Below are 21,962 nucleotides of genomic sequence, written 5' to 3'. Positions count from 1 at the left end.
GTGATTGTGTAGCTTTGTGCCACATTTTGCAGTCAGGCAAGGACTGAAAAATTCTTCTTTTTTAAACCCTTATGAATCCCAAGAGCCAAATAATTAACCCGAACCACCCAAAGTCACACATTCCCCTTACCTTTGGACAGGTGACCTCCGTCTGCTGGATCATGATCAAAGCTGAGGCGATCAGCGCGCCCTGTCTAACGTAATTCACCGGGTCATTGGTCATGGGCTCCAGGAGATTGATTGCTTCCTGTTGAAGGAAATCATCAAAGGAAGCATATGAATTATGATTACAGAAGCATATCCTGACGCAGCATGCTGAATGGTTTCGCCTAAACCACAAATTCATCACATTCCCAAGTAATCATCTTTGACTTTGAGGAATAGTAATATGTCAGACCTGAAAATACAGAAGGGAAGTAGCCATGTTATGATTCACCAGCCACAGAGAAAGAAAGACTGTATGATAGTGGTGTAAATGGTACACAAACGTGACGGTTTGGTTTTGACATCACAGTTCGGTATGGTTTTTGGTACAGCAAGGGGGGGAATCTACTGTTTTTTTTAAACAGTAGATTACGGAACAAATTTCTCTTTCTTTAAATAAATTCAATTATAATTAATAAAAATGTACCTCAGCTTATGCTCTAAACTATAGGGAGCCCTTTTACATCACTAGCTTGCAATTAACAACAGAGCCCAAACTTAAAATTAGTACTATGCAACACTCAAGTTAAAAAAATATAAATAAATAAAACAAGCATGTAAATTGCACAATGCCGTTTTTAAATTAACTTCTAAGTTATACAAGCCTCCTGAGCAACAGTGCAAGTTCTATTTTGCGCTTTTAAAAACATTAATAAATCTAAATCAACTTTAATAACTCAAGCACGTCCCATTTTGCAAAAGTCGCGTTACATGATTTTACTGATTTACACGTGAAAGTGCAGCGCTGGAAAGGGGGCGGAATGGGGCGCAATAATCGTTTGATTTGACTTGCCTGATGTAAATGAAATGCTACGTGACATTTTATTTAGAAGCCGTTTCATTGACATCTTTTCGTGGTTGAAACACTGAGTGATTACGTGAGGCATGAGATGTTCATTTATGTTTATTTCAAGGTAAAACTAGTGGTAGAGGAAGGGATGATCACGCTCCGCGCTGCCGTTTGAACAGAGGCGTTATAGCTATCTGTCACACCACAAAAAGTGCCAACACGCCATTTATTGTCTGAACTTCCTGAAAAAAATGGACGGAATTTAAAAGATGAGACTTTGTTTATTATCAAAAGTAAGAATATATAAAATTGCAAGTTTCCAATGAAGTTCCACTCGTGCAGTGGTTAAAACAATGCTGTATTTGTTCGGTGTACATGCGTACCGAAGTGAGAGACCACCACCGAACATTTTCGGTACAATTACGTGTAACGTTACACCCCCAGTGCATTAACTTTCCATCCTTTAGTTTGGTTCAAGATGGGTATTTAGTGTCACATTTGACCAAACCATTTTAAATTACAACTACACTGAAGACAGAACCCAAAACAGCAAATTTAGCTAATTTAACATTACACATCATACAGTACCCCATCATTATGCATATTTCCACGATTGAGTCAGGAGTTGTTTGGAACGATTAATTCAAAATAACGCCAGAGTTTGTTTGACAGATGGAGCCAAAAAAGGATTGTGTCGGGACAGCAAAAGCAGAAATGATATTGCAGTAAAACGACCAGGTGTATAAATTACGGACCCAAAGCTGAATCTGTGACCCATTTAAACGGATTGACAGAATTGAAAGTGTGTGAGATCTTGGCTCGCCACAAAAGCACCCATGACTGTATTTGGGCACCTGAGAGGGCTTTGGATTAGAGTTATTATAAGTAAAATAGTCAAGACCAATCTTCATATTCCATTTTTCCAGCTCACCCAACGAGGGAGTTGAGTGGTTAGTGGCTACAACATTGTCCAAGGCATCGGTTTTAATCTCATCTCCACTCGAGTGCTAAATGTGCCATCTGTGACTCTTCCACTGGTAATGCAATTAGTCGCAGAACCGACCTGAACATGCAGAAGAGCCAATAACATCACTCAGGATTGTTGTAAGACAGTTCAAACATCTCTCTTGGGTCCTGGCAGATCCTGCTCAGCTGTCTTACACACTCATTTAATACTTTTTCAGCCGTCTAACCTTTAACAGTCATATCAGGGCTTCAGACTGTTACTAAAATGGCCACAAATGCAACAACTAATATAAAATATAAAGCTATACATACTATATAACAAATCTCAACTGCCTGATTTTTTTCATAAAATGTTTCTATATTAAATCGCAGAACTCTACATGAAGTTACACACACACACACACATATTTACATATACATATAAGCGCTGTCTAATGATTAATCACGATTAATCGAATCCAAAATAAAAGTTTGTTAATATAATAAATATTCAGAGTTCACACACATTATGTATATATTAAGATGCACACATGCAGCATATATTTAAAAAATATTTACATGTACTTACGTTTATATATTTATATTCATATTAATTGTCATAAATATATGTAATATATAAACAACAGATTTTTCTTAAATATATAATGTATGTGTGTGTATTTATAGATACATAATAAATATACAGTACACATTATGTAAACAAAAACTTATTTTGGTTGTGATTAATCGTGATTAATCGCTTGACAGCAATTATACACACACACACACACACACACACACACACACACACACACACATACATACGCATCATATAAATATTTTGTCACAAGCTAGAACATGTCCAGCTCTAATCTACTAAATGCAACTATAAGGCATGAAGATATTATAATATTGTATGCATTAAAATCATGAGTTTTTGTAAAGTTGCTTTGAAAGAATGTTGTGAAAAACGTTATACAAATAAATAATAAATCTGACATTGTAATAACTTTTGACATCGTTATATTGCATGTCCGATTTGTGCACAAATGACTAAATTAACAATTTAACAGCATTTATAAATCTAGCTTAATGTTAATTTCTTACATTTTAAGTTGCATAAATTAACATTACAATTATTAGTTAAAATAATTACAAAATGTATTAAACTAACATTGGTAACATTTTACAATAAGGTTCCTTTTGTTAATATTAGTTAACCACAGTTAATGTAAACTAACGATGAAAAATACTTCTAAAGCACTGATTAATCTTAGTTGATGTTGATTCCAACACTTAATAAATTATTAAAATTAAAAGTTTTATCTATTAAAACTATTAAATGGACCTGAGTTAACATGGACTAACAATGAACAGCTGCATTTTTATTAACTAATTAACAATGATTAATACACTACAACAAGTTAGTTAATGCATTAAATATAGAACCTTATTTTAAAATGTTACTGAAATATCTACACACCGCAGGTATATTTTAACTGAATATTAACCTAGATTAAAAGTTGTTTAAAAGTTCACGTCATCTACTGTTCATTCCATTGTTTGCATTTATTTTAATATTTAAATTAATATTTACCTTGTAAAATAAAAGTCTTTTCATGGTACTGAAATGTTTCCGCATTAACAAACTGAAATGATTAAATGTATTAAGCTAATTGAATGAAAGTACTGCGTACAGATACAGTATTCATCAGAACTAACCTTGCTCCCAGTGCCAGCACAACAGATGCCCAGAGCCATTGCAGCGCCGCAGCGGACGTGAGGATTGTAGCTCTCAGACAGCAGGGAAACCACACTGGGACATTGTTCTGGAGTCCTGCAGACACAAACACAAAACACTTGAAACAAAGACCATCCATTTTTCCAAACGGTTTATTTTCTCTGACAGTAATACTTCGGATCGACTGAAGGAATGCGAGGCTTTAGTTCTTTGTACAAAGTTTATGCAAAGGCACTATTAAACTGGTGTGCAACCAAACAAAAGAATCTAACTCGATAAAACCGTACAGGACAGTTATTTCGGTTTCCATTCATTAAGCATATCTGAAGTATGCACATGAGTTTATTATGAACAAGACCATAAAATTATGGCAATAGGAATGTTAGGCCATAAATGTGACGAGACTTTCTGGCCTAATATTTTGTACTTCGGTACAAAGGCATAATAGATATTGTTCATAATGTGGTTCTTTGGCTTTTAATACAGTTGAATGAAATGTATAGAAAGATTCTCTATGAACATAAATATTCATTTCTATGCAAACTTGATCAGTGTTACTCAGTTGACCAAATTACAAGCCAATTAACAAGATTCAATTTGTTAAACTACAGATAAGATCTAAATCGCTATAGTACAAGGTATAATCGTAAATAATATAACCACACATGTAAATATCGCAAACATATTTAAATTCTGTAAAAAAAAATAACTGCCTTATTTTTCCCCCTCTTTTTTTTTTTCATTCCAGAACTCAAGTTACAGGTCGGCACAAACAAAAGAGAAACATATCCTTGAAAGCTTTACTGTAAGACTATGTAAATCTTCTGTTTAAGTCTGCGGTAATGGTAATCTGAAATAGCTCGAAGGAATAAATGGCCATCCAGGAATAAAGTAATCAAATAACAGCCTCATTAAATCCTCCTTTGAGACTCGGCTATGCCAACACTCTCGGATGTCACATAACACAAAGTCAATGAAAGGGAGCAAACTTATAACATTAAACAGAATTAGCTCTTCTCGTTGACTTGACTCAAACAATTTACATGAACAAAACAATAAATAAATAAAAATCAAATCAATCAATCAATCAATCAATCTTAGGGAGGCACTGATATAGAAATTCCACCAAAATTACTAAAACAAAACAAAAAATAACTTATGTTTTTGTTGTGGTCGATTACGTAAACGGTGTCCATTATTATGAATCTATACCACTATATTCTAGTTTCAAGTTTCATAAGCTACGTTTCCATTACCCCTCAAATTGCGCAAATTGAAATTGCGAATTGAAAACGCGCCCAATGGAAACATCAATTTCGCAAAAACCCCCATAAATCACAATACATTTTGACGCTCATATGAGGTGTTTTTTCCCATTTAACAGTCACCTGGCGTATCCTTCGATTAAAAATAATGGCTAGTGCTGTGGTTGTGATTCACGCAAACCTCCGCCGCCATGACTTATCGTGAGGGGGGGCGGGGGTGACGTTTTAGTTTAGTATAACATCGGTTAAAAAACACATTTTGCAATTTTTTTTATCGACATTTATAAAATAACCCAAAAGTTTTGTGCAAATTAGCAATGGAAACGCAGATATTGCTAAGCTCCAATCTAGATACTTAAATGCTTTAAACTAAATCAAATATGTATATCTTGTATAAATGTATATCTTTATTTTCTATGTAAACATGGCAATGAAATGAAATCAATATCTAATCTTTAAATCTGACTAATCTATTCAACATAGATAATTTGATTGACTGATAGCAATAAGCTCAGAGATTAATTGCACAAAACCAGATTTGTAAAGTTTGTATACTACCAGGTTGATTTAAAATAAACTTAATTCAATTTAAAGTTCAATTTTGGTCCAGAGCAACAAAAAACACAAGCTTGTCAATAATAAGAGACAACATGTCCAGTTGACACAACTGCTCGAACCCTTCCCGCAGGCCAAACCCTTTCCGTGGGAAGCTAATCCACAACTTGGTACTCGCATGCAAATGCCAACCAGCAATAAAAAAGGATTTGACTTAATCTTTCATCAGGCTGGAATTAATGTGTTGCGCTAGATATCAAGGGCTTGGCAAGCTGGGAAATACAGTTTCAGCGTTGAAGTTGGGAACCTTCTGTACCAATGCAAATCTAGACCAGGGTCTTATGCTCATCGACGGCCGTTTATTCAATCTAATCCTGAACTGCTTTGTCTTTGCAAGTGCAATCAACCTTAACAACCTCTTAAATCTTTAGCTAAAAGCTCCATCCTAAATTTGGTTTTGTCTGATTTAAGTTTTTTCTTGTTAACCTTCATAAACAAAAGACGAAGCCTGACACACTCCAGGAGTCGGAGGCATTCATGGCTCAAGAGTTTCCCTTTGCCAGACGCTATCCAATGCACCAGTAAAATGAACAAACAAAAAACGCTTTTCTTTATTAGTTCATTATTAAAACAGACTGCAGGTTTTATTAGCTGAAAAAAAAGTTTTGGTCTGAAGTTTCCGTACACACACAAGTCAAAGAGTTTCAACTGAATCATTTCTCATTATGTATCTCCAAAACTTTAGGCATAAAAGCAATTGCACAAATTTCAAAAGAATACATTTAGGTCAGATTATTATAATTTGAATTAACTAAAAAGTTTCTGATTTAAATTGTTTGTGTTAAGTGGGTGAAATTATATTTAAAGTGTAGGAACAGGGTTAGCATTAAGTAACAAACTATTAAAAATGTTGCCTTGAAATAAATTAAATAAAAGAAAATATAAAAAATTATAAATTATTATTATTACTAGTTGCCAACAAACTACTAAAACTAAAAAAAAAGAGACCCCCCCGCCCAAAAAAAAACTATTTTATATATATATAAAATATTAAATATATATAAAAAATAAAAAAATAAAAATAATAATAATAATTTTTATATATATATATATATATATATATATATATATATATATATATATATATATATATATATATATATATATATATATATATATATATATAATTTTTTTTTTAATTCAAATTCGTAGTATGTCAAAGTATACTATTATAACAACTCCTTTATTAGTTTAAAAAAGCATCCAGAATGAGTCTGTGTTATGTTAAGTATTTTATGGTAGGGGGTGTGCGATATGACGATTTTTGATCGTGGACGATAAAAATGTCTCCACGATCTGCTTTTTAAGAAATATCGTAGTATCGCGCTACCGCGCACATTGTCAAATACAGTTCTGGCGCCGCCATCTCTATATACTGTACAACACGACATACAGCAGTAGAGTTACTCTGACAGGACACTGCACTTATTCGCGATCGCAAAATTACATTATTTGCATACAAGCCTTGCTGGTTAAATGTTTAATTCGCGCGCTGGTCTGACGTGCGCTTGTTCTGAGCGCATACACCTGAAGCACGCGCGCTAAAACGCCTGTCTAACAGCGCCTGATTACTCAACTAAGTTATATTTTGCGCTAATACTGTCAAAACACACAAGGTTTACATACAGACTGAGTTGGTTATCTCTAAAATGAAAGTAAATAGTTAAGAGAGAAACGGATGCGTGCCTGTACTGTATATTAGATGCGTGCAGCTCTTAAAGGGACAGGACACTAAACGTGCTGTCGACTGTCATTAAAGGGATAGTTCACCCTAAAATTTAATTTCTGTCATTATTTACTCAGTGGAAAACCAAACAGTTGCTGGTCCACATTGACTTTCATAGTAGGAAAGAAAAATCCTATGGAAGTCACTGAGGACCAGCAACTGATTGGTTTTCCACCTTCTTCAAAATAGCATTTATAAATGTTCAGCACAAGAAAGAAACTCATTCCGGTTTAAAACAACTTTTGAGTAAATGATGATATAAAAATACAACATTATGACAGAATTGACAGACAGATGACAGAATATTAATTTGTGGGGGAACTATTCATTTAACGTTAACAAAACAACAAAACGCAAAGAGAAAAATCACTCACTAATCTTGACTGAAAAACTTTAATACAGGTGCTTTAGGAATCAGTCTATCTAGTGTTTTATTTTTATACTTGTTCATTCAATTTCATTGAATGCTCTGCTAAATACACCTATTGTACCTGAAAATAAAGCACTGTTTGTTTTATTTGTATGTGTATTTGTAATGTGTATCTTTGTTCTTATTTTTTTAATAAGAAAAATAAAATAATGACAAAGATTTTTTATCTTCGCCCACTTTGGCCTAAATATCTGCCATGCATCTTTGTCTTTCTAGTTTGGCTGTAATGCTCAGACAACTTGTAAAACCAAAATAGTAAAACTAACAAAGAATCGTGATAAAAATCGTGAATCGTGATATTTCTATAAAAAATCGTGATATGATATTTTTGCCATATCGCCCACCCCTATTTTATGGTCACTACATAATTCTATGTACTTCAAAATTATGACTTGATTTCAATCCATAATGTGGAAAATAGGTGTATTCAAACATTTGATTGGTAGCGTGTACAACATATAAACACAGACAAACACACATTTCTGTTGGTGTTTTCAGTAACCAGCTTTAACCTCCAGCTACACCATGTCAAGGTGGGAAACAGATGTGTCCGTCTACACAGCCTGAGCACATGGCGCTAATGGGAACGAGGAGCTGGACAAAGATTGTTCACAGACTGGCCTCGCAAAGGTCATTTAATGCGAAAGTGAGAGTCAAGTCCTCAATCGATACTTCTTAAAATACGACAAATCCAGCACTGAACTGACCCTCTCAGTATTCAGAGGGTGTTAAAGGACAACCCAGCTCCATCTGGATATACAGACAGCTGAGAAAAATTAGCAGGGTGCTTCAAGGTTCAAGTCTGGATAGAAACCCAATCGCTTAAAAAGCATCAAAAACACCACGTTTCTTCATTTCTGACAAGTAGTAGGTGGCAGGGATGTGCTGAACCATTTTTTTTTTAATTGTCTAGTAGACTGAATGAAAGAAAAAGGATAAATCAAGTTATGGAAAAACCATGAATGACAAAAATAAACAGCAGCTTTGCTGCATTGAAGAAAGTGACCCCCCAGGATCACTGGAACCACCCCATTGTCGAGACATTCATCCGTTCCTCCAGGTTTAACTCGTGAGAGAGCGAGACAAAGGGGGAGGGAGAGGCAGAGAGCGAGTCAGTAAGCAGACACAGAATGAGAGAGGAAGGGTTAGAGGACGTTTGGAGTTACGGAGAAGATCTGGGGATTCGTCCAGCTCCTCCAGAACAAGGAAATTCCTCAGCATGCAACTGAACAGTGAGATAATATCTGGATCCGTTCCCACGGAAAATTTAGTTGTGTACTTTTTTTACATGTACATATAAAATGAGAGTTCGCAATCTGAGGAACGTTTTGTGAAGAAGCACTTGTTTCATTTGCTTCATACAGCGGGTGAATAATATGGAATTAAGCTAAAGCCTAGAGGAAATCTTCAGCTTTGAGTTCACGGTAAGTGAAAAATACACTTCATTTTCACAATATCTTTCATCATGGAAAAACGTTTCATATATTTAGAACCATTTTAAATTCAGAAAATATATAGTTAAAACATGTAAATGTAATTTGATGAATTCTTTTTATCTTATAATGGGGGGGGGGGGTGGTAGGGGAAATACAATAGTCTACATAAACAAAAAATTTAGGTAAATTCATGTTATATAATATTCTACAGTAGTTTTTTTTCTATAAATGCCAGATTTTTCCTATGCAGATCATTCAATCATCAACATATTATACGCCATTTGTCTATTTCATAACACTCATTACATAATGTTATGCTAGGAGTCGAAATTATAATGAAGTTATAAAACCCTAATTATTCTGAAAACACAAACATTGTTTATGAAGTCATCAGCCCCGACTGATTGAACTAGATAGGAGCACAAATGACTCCATGTGGTCAGCACTCACAGATCATTACTGATAGCTACTTCCTTGCTTAATTAGCGTACTGCTAATCCTATGACGAGAAATCTCATTTATCAAACGTCAGTTTGAAGACCACTATAATGTTTATTTTTGCAGGAGAAAGAACAAAGATGGTCAATACCTTGTCTCCCATGTGACCAATCCGGTCTCTGATTCCATCTGGAGATAACAATTTGGAGGGAATTCTTTAGAAACTCTTTTGCTTAATATATTGGATTCTTGCGAGCAAGTGCATCATTTGAACTTGAACGTACCCCCACCCTCGGACCAGAGGGAGTCTGTGACAATGCTGGACGAGCCCACGGAAAAAACAAAAGTACAACTTTCCGAAGCAGAATGGCTAGCAATAGTGTCTCGTTTATGCCAGAGCTCGAGGATTGGGAATCCAACCAGCTTGGAGAACCACTCCATTGGGCCGCGCTGCTCATTCTTCTGGTTATCATCCCCACCATTGGTGGAAACATCCTGGTCATTCTGGCAGTGTCATTGGAGAGGAAACTCCAGAACGCCACTAACTTCTTCCTGATGTCTCTGGCTGTGGCCGATCTACTGGTGGGATTGCTAGTCATGCCCATCGCTCTGGTGACTGTGCTGTTTCGTAAGTAACCTTAATATTAATTACGGAGGACTGTTTATTGTAGAATTTATTAGCAGATGGAGTCTGTAAAGTTTCTCAGAATTACACTAAAAGCATATTAAACAATGATAAAGACCATGTTTCGTTTCCCTGCACTGACAGAATGAACACACAGAAGTCAAGCACTCTTCAAAACATTTCTGGTGTAAACATGCCTCACAAGTTTCAAACTACACAACATCTGCCAAGCTACTACTATTATAGTTCTGATGCCAGCTTGGCTTTCAGTTCCGATGCCAAACACCCAAGTCCATCTATTATTTCTCATTAATTAGACCTCATGACATTTATTGAACCTTATTTGCTGCACCTTGTCGGTTTCAGTTGTTTACTAGATCATAATTTGGCTCTTGAACAAGAACCTTAAATTGATAATCAGGCATTGAAATTCTGTTATTAGATCATCTTCATGTCACACCAAACATTAGGACTTTCAATGTGGTCCAAGGTTTGGAACAACATTAGAGTAAATCAATTACTGAATTTCCATTTTTTGGGCGAACTATCCTTTTGACGGTGTTGGGTGGATTACTTATAAATTGTAGTCTGTAACTGATTCCAAATTGCATGGTGAAAATTGTAGTTAGTAATGTAAATCAATTACATTACACATTTTAGGTAATATAATCAGACTACTTTTTTGATTACTTTTAACCTAACTTATCACTCTGATGATCATGCACTATATATTCAATTCGTTGTAATTAACAACATGAAGTGCATTAAACCAAACTGGGGTTCGTAAAAACTGCAAGGTAAATAAAAAGAATGTGTTCATCAGTAGCTGAAGCAACGTTGAAACGTTGAGAAAAAACTTTTAAATTAAAACAAGTCTGGTAAATTATAGCGACATGACTAGCGACTGGTCTTTGAGTCAAGGTCCACAAACTGGAAGACTTTCTGAGTGTATAAGCGGCAGGCAGGAAACATTTAAATGATGAAAAAGAAGAATTAGGGAGAATCAATCAATTATGAACACTTATGAATACTGCTATAAGGTGAATATATAATCATGTAATCAAATTTAACTGTAGTCAGATTAGGACTATTTTAAAATGTAATAATCTAATATTACAACAGCAAGTACTTATTTTTTTGGAATCAGATTATGTAATCCAGATTACATATAATTAGTTGCTACTTTACGTCCAGTCATTTGTCCTGGAAAATCTTTTAACAGATGCTATTCATCCAAAATAAATGGTCAAATACTGTGTTGGAGAAGAAAACGTAACCCAAACGCAAAGATGGGTAAGGTGGGCTTCTGTTGGATGTTTTTGTTGAAAACCTTTCAATAGCTGAGTTAAATCAATCCTTGATGACAAAGAAACTGATGGGATTTGAAAATGACTTGCAAACAGCTTCTAAAGGAGTTCCACAGAAGGATGTGTCAATGCAGAAAGAGAAAGAATGGTTTCGCCAAACCGCTGAAGCTTACCAGAAGTCATGAACACTGACAGGTAATTAAATCAAGTTAACTTTGGAGGAAGGGGTACAATAATACAATGTTAGTGCCACAATTTATTGACCAAGACAGCGGTAACTCTACACGTTAATTCACAACATAACTAAATGGAATCATAAAAATAAAAGCAACCTTTACCAACTAGAGTAGTTCAAAGCTTTCAGTCTTGTGGAGGTAAGATGTGCTCGCTAAAACATTAAAACCAAACATGCAAAGGCCACGTCCACATCTGTGGACCAGGTGAAGACAGGAACTGAAGTTAAAGCCATGAAAAACTCATGAACTCTACACAGTGCTTGATAAAGAGTCCCGGCAAGGCGAAAAACAAGAGCCTACTATGGAGAGCACGCCACAAATGTTTTTCTCTGAGAACGAGAGAAATATTTACATGAGGAAGTTGAGACTTGGCAACGCAAACCTAAAGTGTGGTAGAGCAGAGTGACTCTTTATTTTGCTTTCAGCAAGAGAGGGCACACTTACCTGTCAGTCTATATGGGAACTAAGGCTGGACGACATAGTGAATGTGTTCGCTTAGATTTCATGTCTCGCCTACAAAATCTAAGCAACGTCAATTATTTTCACTTGCCTTGACATTTGAACAAACTTGAGTTATCACCCAAAATTGCTTATAGGGGGTTCTATGTGTTTGAGTGAATAATATTTGGGTAAAAACATTGTATTACTATTGATTGCTATGTTGACACATAAATTAACATAAGCTTTTATAGATTTGTATTGTTTTAGTTCTTAGGCTGCAGTCACAGCTGGAATTTTGTGGGAAAAAAGATCCAGTGTCTATTGTAAACAGTGTAGTGATATATGAAGCACTACTCGCAATCGCTTTCAAACCAAGTGGCTCTCTGTTGGTCAACACAGCTAATTCGCATTGCAAAATCTTTCACCCTAGCGCAAAATTCCCAATTGCATGAATTCCTATAACGACTGTATTTTGCAATGGAAAAACTCTACAAAATTATTTCAGGTTCAGCATTTACAATCTATTGAGCAATAGACTTGGGCTTTTTAGATATTGGGAGAAACTGCACAGTTGCTTTGATTGACGATTTTACAAAAATGTAAGCACACCCACACAGAATAGTGTCATCTAATGCAGGTTAGTCTAATCTAATGCAGGCTGTCAATCAAAATTAACCGTACATTATTGCACTAATTTCACACTCAATCTTGAAATTAATGTAGAAAAACAACGTAAAGACAGTACTTTTTAAAATATTTGTTTAGTGGCATATTTTTTATGACTGAAGGCGAGCATCACTGATACCACTACTACTGATGTCTCTGAATTTGTTTTCTTTCTTTTTAACCATTGACTATAAGCATTCAACATTACAGTATAACTGAGAGCTATCAATTTGAACATTTATAAGACTATCCCCCGGTTTCACAGACAAAACGTAAGCCTAGTCCTAGACTAAAATGCAAGTCTGAGCTGTTTCAAATGAAAGAAAGTTGCACTGACTGATCTTAAAATATCAGTGCTTTCTCAGGATGGACACCAGTAATGTTTAAGGCATGCTTATAAAAATTACTTAGTCCTAATTGAACTATGGCCTAATCCTGGTTTAGGCTCTGTGAAACCGGGCCTATAAGAAATAACTTTGAATTTAAGTGAATTTAAAAATCTCACAATTCACATAAAACTATTATAATAAGTCATATTTACATGTGCCCTTTAGCAAGTAGGAAATATAGCCTACAGAAATTGAATAAAGTTATCAAACACTAAATTCTAAATTAAATAGGCTATAGATGAATCCTTAAAGCTACAAAAGCAATTTCTTCTTTTTTTCTCTCTTTTGTTCTTTGGTAAACACATCACAGCAGCTGGGTTATTAGCTTATTTGGCTGCTATTACTATAAAGAGCTGCCGCTGCTGAACGTGACGTGGATCTGACGCACACACTTGTAGTTTCATTCACGCTTTAATATGAAATGATACAGGTCACAGCGCGCTGCCATATTTGTGCTCGTTTGACTCATGCCTGGTGCTGAGGTGAAGTGGAGTGTGCATCTGAAAAATCTCCTGCTTTATGTGGTCGTAAAGATGTTCTGCATTAAATAAAAACTTCTTGACAACAAAAACAAGACAGAAGCAGCAGTTGTGAGTGGGGTGGCCAAACCTAGCTCCGCCCTTGCATTAAATTGGAAAAATTAATAAATTAATCGCCTGCGTTAACGCTAATTTTGACAGCACTAACATATATTTTCGTTTTTGAACAGTAAGATTTGTAATGTTTTTTTAAAGGAGTCTTCTGCTTGCCAAGCCTGCATTTATTTGAACCATTCAAAAACTTGGGAGTCAATAATGGGGGGGGGGGGGTTATAGAAATTAATACTTGTGTTAATTAAATATCATGCTGGTTAAATTAATATGCCTCAACAGTGACTGCAAAAACATGCTGGATTCAGAAAGCCCAGTTGGCAATAATGTAGCCCTCTCTGAGGAGCTTCTATGAGGATCTGTTTAGTGAAGAGGGGTGATCTGACCAATGCCAGTTTTCAACATCTGGTTATAGGCTCTCCAAAACATGGAGGTCCGCTCACACACACACGTTTGGAGACACACCACAGTTGAGGTCCATGAAGGCTAGAAATCATGTTTAAAATGTAAGCACACATTGTAAAACTGAGACCCAAAAGGTTTTTACAAAATGCAACTTCGTTAAACCAGAAACCTGAAGTATTTGGAGGAGCTGATTAAAAGTTATGAAAAATGTCACTGAATTTAGCATTTTACCTTCCTTTTCACTTCTGGTAAATGTGGAATTGTCATGAGAGCAATAATATGGCATGTACCACACAGTTTATCTGTTTTACTTGAGCATGAAAAAGACAAAAACTGCAGAGATGAAAACAATGCAATCTTATTTAAAGGCTTTAAACAACAGCATCTGTAAGTGCAATGGGATGAAGACCAACTCGATTATCCACCATTTCTTGTCTGTCACTAAAATAAACAGCGTCACTGAAGAGCTTGATGAACAGTCCAAAAGGCCCTGAGTGTTTAATCGTTTGAACTGTTTTTGTTCAACTCAAGCTTGTTTCTATTTAATAATGTTAAGATCCACTAAATACAAGATGGGATGCAAAGGCTGCGATGAATTTAAAGCAATGCATTAATGTTCATGTCCAAACAAGACATTATAAACAAGGAAAACCAGTCTACAACGTTTACATTTAAGGCGAGCCTGATGTGTCAAGAAACACTGTGGGAAATGATGAAACAATTGTCTGAAAGGATTCAAATGTTTTTGCCAATATGAATTAGCCAAAAGACAAAAAAAAAAAAACTATTGTATTGTTTATTCCATATAATTCATTTATTTTCCCACCATGAAGGATCTGTGATTTACAACATATTTGACTTGATCTGAAGTTCTTCGTGGGTGAATGAAGAGAATAAACAAGCAGTTAACACTAATTCTGCATATTTAAGAGAATAGGTTTGCCTCCATTTTTCCAGAAACACTGAATGGCACAATAACTCTAATAAAAGCCATGCTAAGTTAGCGTGCATGAATCAAGGTTGAAAAGATGTCTTTAAAATGTGTGTCCCATCACAAAATGAAAAAAAGGTCTCAGAGTTGGTCCTAATTTAAATTCAGACAGCCCACTGATTAGTGTGTAATATTCTCTTCACATTTCAGACTCCAGATGGCCCCTTGCAGATTTCCTGTGCCCTATCTGGCTGTTCCTGGATGTCTTGTTTTCAACTGCCTCCATCATGCACCTGTGTGCCATCTCCCTCGACCGCTACATTGCGATCAAGAAACCAATCCAGCACAGCCAGTTCAAATCCAGAGCTAAAGCGTTGGCTAAGATCACACTTGTCTGGCTAATCTCTATAGGTACGTCACAATGTTAACCATTGGCCTTTAAAGATGCAGGAAATTTCCATTTTCAATTGTCAAAACACAAATGCCACAATTTCCTTCCAGAAGATGAAGAGGCTTATAAATGGGAACAAACTCATATCTAGAATTACATTACCTACATTTAATAAAATGTGAAATTATAGCTTTACACAAATCTGGCAAAACCCAGTCTCTAAGCGCCAAACCGATCGATGATCTCAACACTCGTCGTGTCTGGAAAAGCTGCATGTGCATAAATTTCATTTATCTCACGTCACTGACTGACCAGTGAGCTTCTATTATTTATACAAGCAAACAATTTACTTTTAATGAGCAGGTTTTAGTGATACGTGGACGTTGGCTTGTGGGGGGTGGAATGAAAGTAAACACCTCGCAATTTCTGCTCGTTAACATCAGTCCAGACGATTACTTTGGCTGCGTTGTTTGGACAAGCTCAACGCACGGTTCTAGAATCGTGAAGCAGTTTCACCACCATGAAAGGCAGGCCACGTGCTGTGTCACTTCAACACTGACCATGAAACTGTGGACTCCTGAGAACGACTTTGCATATTCTCACATTTGACAAAGCAGTATTACTGAGAGAAAACAGGCAACAGGAGCTGATGGTTATAGATACTTAAACTGAGAGACCTCAAATCCAAGATGTATTATTGATGTTGTAACTGCTATTATTAGTAATGCATGGCAAATGTATACACTACTCCAGTTATTACACAAGACTTCCAAAATATCGAAAAAAGACATCATCTGCTGTTTTTAATTTTTTTGCGCTATGAAAGTGACGTGACATACGGCCAAGTATGGTGACCCACACTCAGAATTCGTGCTCTGCATTTAACCCATCCAAAGTGCACACACACACACAGCAGTGAACACACACACACCGTGAACACACAACCGGAGCAGTGGGCAGCCATTTATGCTGCGGCGTCCGGGGAGCAGTTGGGGGTTCGGTGTCTTGCTCAAGGGCACCTCAGTCGTGGTATTGAGGTTGGAGAGAGCGCTGAACATTGACCACCTACAATTCCTGCCGACCCGAGACTCCAACTCACAACCCTTCAATTACGAGTCCAACTCACTAAACATTAGGGCACGACTTCCCCGTGAGTTTTGCTCTTATAAAGATGTTGTATCAAGTTAAACATGCTTCGAGGCCTGTGTTCTGTTCAATTATGTAGTGCCAAAAAAAATGCACAAAAAATATTATTCGGTGGGCAGGAGCTTACAAAACGGAATGACTGACTATACCTGGGGTTTCCAACCCTGCTCCTGGTGAGCTACCGTCTCCAAAGATTTCAGGTAATACCACAATCAAACCAACCTGAATCAGATAAGCAAGGTGTTTAGGGCAACTTGATAATTCAGCCTATGCTGGTCTGAGCCTGGACTTGGAGCTAAATGACTTGGTCTTGACTTCTACACTGGTTGGAGTAAATCTTGCCAGGAAGGTATATATATCCAGGTGCAGGACTGGACACCACTGGACTAGGTTATTGCATATTTCCAAGCCTGCTCTTGGTGAGCTAGGTTCTGCCGTTTTCAGCTCAAAACCCCAATCAAACACACCTGAACCAAGTAATCAAGGTACTCAGAGCAACTTGATAACTACAAACAGGTGTGTAACTACAAACTGAAGTCTGCAGGGCAATAGCTCTCTCCAGGAGCAGGATTGGAGATCCTTGGACTATGCAGTAACCTAGTCCAGTGGTGTCCAATCCTGCTCCAGGATATATACCTTCCTGGAGAATTTAATTCCATCCAGTGTCAAAGTCCAGGTCCAATTCCAGGCCCAGACCAGTGTAGGTTGAATCAGAGTCAAGACCGACACCAGAAAAAAGTTGGGTAAGAGTCGAGATGAGACCTGAAGCGGGGCTGAATCATTCAGACCATGTAAAGTGCTCCAACACACCTGCCTAGAAGTTTCAAGTAATCCAGGGGACCATGTTTAGCAGGTTCAGGTGCGTTTAAACTCTGGAGGAAGCTGCCCCTCTGGGAACAAGACTGGGCACACCTGAAGTTAATTTTAATTGGTTTGATCATTTCAATGTTTTATTTAAACATTATTCTCGGCTAAATTTAACGATTGCTATTTCTCCATCAGGTATCGCAATACCCATTCCAATCAAAGGGCTACAAGTCTTCGACCATCCAAACAACGTCACCTTCAACAACAACCACACCTGTCTGTTGTCACCAGAAGGTTTTGGGGACTTCAAGGTGTATGGGTCTTTGACGGCTTTCTTTATACCACTCACAATTATGATGATTATCTACTTGCTGACGATCCAAGTACTGCGCAAGAAGGCCTATCTTCTGAGATCGAGAGCTGCAAGGCCCAGCATTTCCACAGTCTTCCACCAGGAGCTGCCGGTTCTCTCTTCGCCTGAGAAAGTGGTCATTGCAAATGGAATAAAAAGGGACCGAACACTGCATCCCGTCACAGGGGGCAAGGTCCCTCTCCGCAGGATGTCCACCATAGGAAAGAGGTCCATGCAAAACTTGAGCAATGAACAAAGGGCATCAAAGGTTCTAGGGATTGTATTCATGTTGTTTGTTGTGATGTGGTGTCCTTTTTTCATTACCAATGTGACTTCTGTACTCTGTCAAGGGTGCAACAGTAATCTAGTCGAACAGCTGTTGGATATCTTTCAATGGGTGGGCTACATTTCGTCGGGAATCAACCCGCTGGTTTATACGCTGTTCAACAGAATGTTCAGACAGGCCTTTAGGCGCTACATCACATGTAACTACAGTCCTGTAAGGACACCAAAAATGCAACGGAGAAGCAGAATTTCTTTTCGGCCATCGGTGACCGAAAACTCAAAACGGTTTATAAAACATGGTATGCAGAACGGCATCAGCCCAGTAAGTTATCAGAGTCCTCTCCGGCGTCGTCCCACGCACCTGCAGACCTCTGCGAACATCACGCTGGACACCTTGCTTCTGACAGACAATGAAGACTGCAAACCTGACGAACACGTAAGCCACGTGTAGTACATCTGATACACTTCAGATAAGAAGCCAAGATAGAGATGTGCCAGTCGTTCAGTGCCAAAAGCCCAGAAGTTCTCATGGGAACAATGAGATATGGTCTAAAATGGCTCAGAAGGGCTGCATAAAATGGTCAGGGGTTTGTTTTGCATGGCCGCCAATATCACACTCGGTCGCACTTTTTTATTATAAGGTCCAATTCTCAACATTAACAAATCATTAACTACAACTTTTGCCCTCAATAACCTCCTAATTCGCTGCTTATAAATAGTTATTAAGGTAGTTGTTAAGTTTAGGTATTGGGTAGGACTAGGGATGTAGAATATGTTCACGCAGAATAAGCACTAATAAACAACCAATATATAATATAAGCAACTAGTTAATAGTGAGAATTGGTCCCTTTACTAAAGTGTTACCTAATACCCAATCTTAAATCCTTGGATTGGGAGACAGATTGGCACTTAAGATGAATGTCTAAGAACTCCCAAAAAACACAAATAGCTTTGGGGTGTGAAAGTAATGGCCAGCCTAATAATTGGCGGTACTGTGAAAATAAACAGTACTTACGGCAAAGAGGGGAGTATTTTTGCACATCCCAAAGTTAGTAGACAGGGTCTACAATGTGAAGCCAAAATAAGATATCTTCTCAATATAAGCACAATAAATTACATCTCCACTTACCTTCTGTATACAATGAAAAATAATAATTAATGCTTCACTAAGTTATGGCAGGTCTTCTTTACTTCTGTAGACTGATCTTGAATCATAAATGCCTTTGAATATGTAAGAAATAACTTTGTAGATACTCGCATTTTTCAAGATTCTTCTGAACTATTGCTAAATAAACTTTTCCAGATAAAAATAGTTGACATTATGATTTCATTACGTGTTCAGAAAATATTTCTTGCATACTGAATATGCAGAAACATGTGAACTAAGAAGTGTTCGTTTTGGCTAATGCTCACAGTTTATAATTGCACAAAAAAAAAAGTCAATGGTGCTGCTTTGAAGTTGTGAAATATGCATTACTATGAAGAAAAAAAAAATCAACCATGTTCTACAGCATGATCTTATGGTGGAAAGATTCCATTCGCATTTGTAGTGAGTGATTAATCAACATCCACAAAAGAAGGTGTACAGTCATGATTTGCATGTGCAGCAGGGATAGGAGGCCTGTCGGACAGATGACAGAAACCTGTTGAATTGTTACAGCTCTGTACACTCTCTAAACACAGGAAGGATTTATATAGATTTTTTTTTTAACTCACAATTGATTATGAGAATATCGCATGGCCTTTTTAGGGCTTAAAATAGTTCACCAGTTCTACTTGGCCAAGGACCAGAGGGGGTGTCTGAGGGGGAACTTACTGCCGGCAAAATAATAAAATAAAAAAGAGAAGCATATGGGGCAACACAACATGTTCTACCCTTGCATGCAGGGTGTTTAAAGGTGCAAGCTGTTTTTGATCCAAATCTGTGGTTGGGCCTATGATTAAAAAACACTACTTCAAAGTATTTTTGCCTTGAAACTGGTGATTTTTGAGGTCAACAAATGTTGCCATTTAGATTGATCCATGATCAATGCTGGCTATTTCAAGATTTACTCAACATCCAGATGTTTTGAAGTTTGTAGTGTGTAGCGGACATGACCCTAAACCAGATCAATTAAACCAACCAATCCATTTTGAAAAGATGTATCTTTAAACTAAAATGCACACTAGTAAATGGAACCACGATGGGGGGTAAATTATTACTAATTTCTGGTTGAAGTTAGAGGTGTGCGATATATATATCGTATGCGATAATATTGTAATTGTTGTTTTAGCGATGTGCGACTTCAAACAAAACACATCAATAGAGTACATGCAAACACGATGTGAAGGTTAGAATAAATGTGTGTGTGCATTAGAGTGCATTCTTTTACTGCATGATTCAGTCTGTTACAAAATTCAAGAAATTAGGACAGAAAATATATATATTTACATCATTTCATGTAGTTAACAGGGTCATATGATGTGATTAAGTTTTCCTTTTTCTTTGGAGTGTTACAAGCTGTTCATGCATAGATAAGATCCCTGAAGTTGCAAAGAATAAAGTATCAAAACGAAATAGATATTCTTTATAAATATCTATGTCACGATTGGGGAGATTTGCAAAACACCGCCCAAATGTTTACGCAAAGAAAGAAGGTGGAACTATTATTCTGGCTGTAATGTTGTTGCTGCCGCCGGCGCCATGTCCTGGAGACGCTGTTTCGTTGTGAAAGTACTTTGTTTGGGCTTCCAAAAGAGGACAACTAGAAATCAGTGGTTAAGTTGTATTTACTAGGGCTGCTCCGATCAGGATTTTTGAGGCCGATCACAGAAAGCCGATCACCGATAACGATCTTTTTAAAGCCTTCTTTTTATTATGTAGATACTCTAATCAGGATTTTTAGACAGGGCCTGAATTTCATTTTTGAGAATGAACCCCCCAAATTTTTAGACAGGGCCTGAATTTCATTTTTGAGAATGAAAATATATATATATTTATATATATATATATATATTTATCTCACCTAAATGTTTTATCATGCAGTGCATTTTTATTTTTACAATCGTGCAATAGCTTACACACAGCACAAACCTGATATTGTGAGCTGTATATGAGGTGGCCTTTTATGCCAGTGAATAGGCCTACTCCGTTTGGAGTGTGTATGCAGTCCATGTGCGGTACGCAAGCGGTGTAGAAGCAGCACTGACTGTGCTTTCACACAGGAGTCTGCAACTGATCTGTGGCTGTTTACCACAAACACAACATTTATCCATTATTTTGATTTGAAATCCAAACATTGTCACTGAAAATGCTTTTTCAGCATTGTGATTTTTTTTCTTACACAGTACAGTAATACAATCTTTCATAGACGTGTTTAAAACACAATAAATATTAGTTTTTTTTTCTAAACAAGTTTATAAAAATTACTTAAATGTACTAATTGAACTATGGCCTAATCCTGGCTTAGTCTAAGCCCTGTCCGTGAAACCGGGCCTTAAGCTACTTTTCTTACGTTATCACAAATGTACCATTGACAGAAACAGCCAGCTCTACTGCCTTTCCTTTAGTATTTAAATCTTTATTACAAGCATCCTGCGGTTCATAAAGAACTTTGTTTTTCTATCTCCACGAGTACCATTTATTATTGCATTGTTTATCTAAAAGTGCCAAAAAGCCCTATGTGTTGACAGTGAAACAGAGTAGACTTTAATTATATGCATTTATGGTGTTATTACTACATTTTCGTGTCAATCCATGTTCATATTTACTGCAAACAATGAGCTGTTACTTTAATTCAGCGCGTGCAGTGGAAACGATAT

General features: G+C 36.8%; 2 protein-coding genes across 2 annotated transcripts in view; one reads left to right on the top strand and one right to left on the bottom strand.

Moving 5' to 3' along the window:
• LOC306867608 (26S proteasome non-ATPase regulatory subunit 1-like) overlaps nt 1–21,962 on the bottom strand; it is a 44,740-nt gene that overhangs the window by 6,769 nt on the left and 16,009 nt on the right. Inside the window, exons 18-19 of the mRNA XM_079413370.1 lie at nt 3,662–3,776; nt 131–247 (exon numbers count right to left, since the gene is read on the bottom strand). Coding sequence (XP_079269496.1) covers nt 131–247; nt 3,662–3,776 — 232 coding nt within the window. The remainder of the gene's footprint in view (nt 1–130; nt 248–3,661; nt 3,777–21,962) is intronic.
• Nucleotides 8,830–20,123, top strand: LOC306867609 (5-hydroxytryptamine receptor 2B-like). The gene is made up of 4 exons (XM_079413371.1): nt 8,830–9,140; nt 9,717–10,218; nt 15,391–15,591; nt 17,720–20,123. The coding sequence occupies exons 2-4, from the start codon at nt 9,957–9,959 to the stop codon at nt 18,610–18,612; spliced, it is 1,356 nt and encodes a 451-aa protein (XP_079269497.1). The 5' UTR covers nt 8,830–9,140; nt 9,717–9,956; the 3' UTR covers nt 18,613–20,123.

This window comes from Barbus barbus (genome assembly GCF_936440315.1).
Source record: "Barbus barbus genome assembly, chromosome: 49".
NCBI lineage: Eukaryota > Metazoa > Chordata > Actinopteri > Cypriniformes > Cyprinidae > Barbus > Barbus barbus.
Note: the sequence above shows the minus strand (reverse complement) of the source record. Positions and strands in the feature narration are given on the sequence as shown.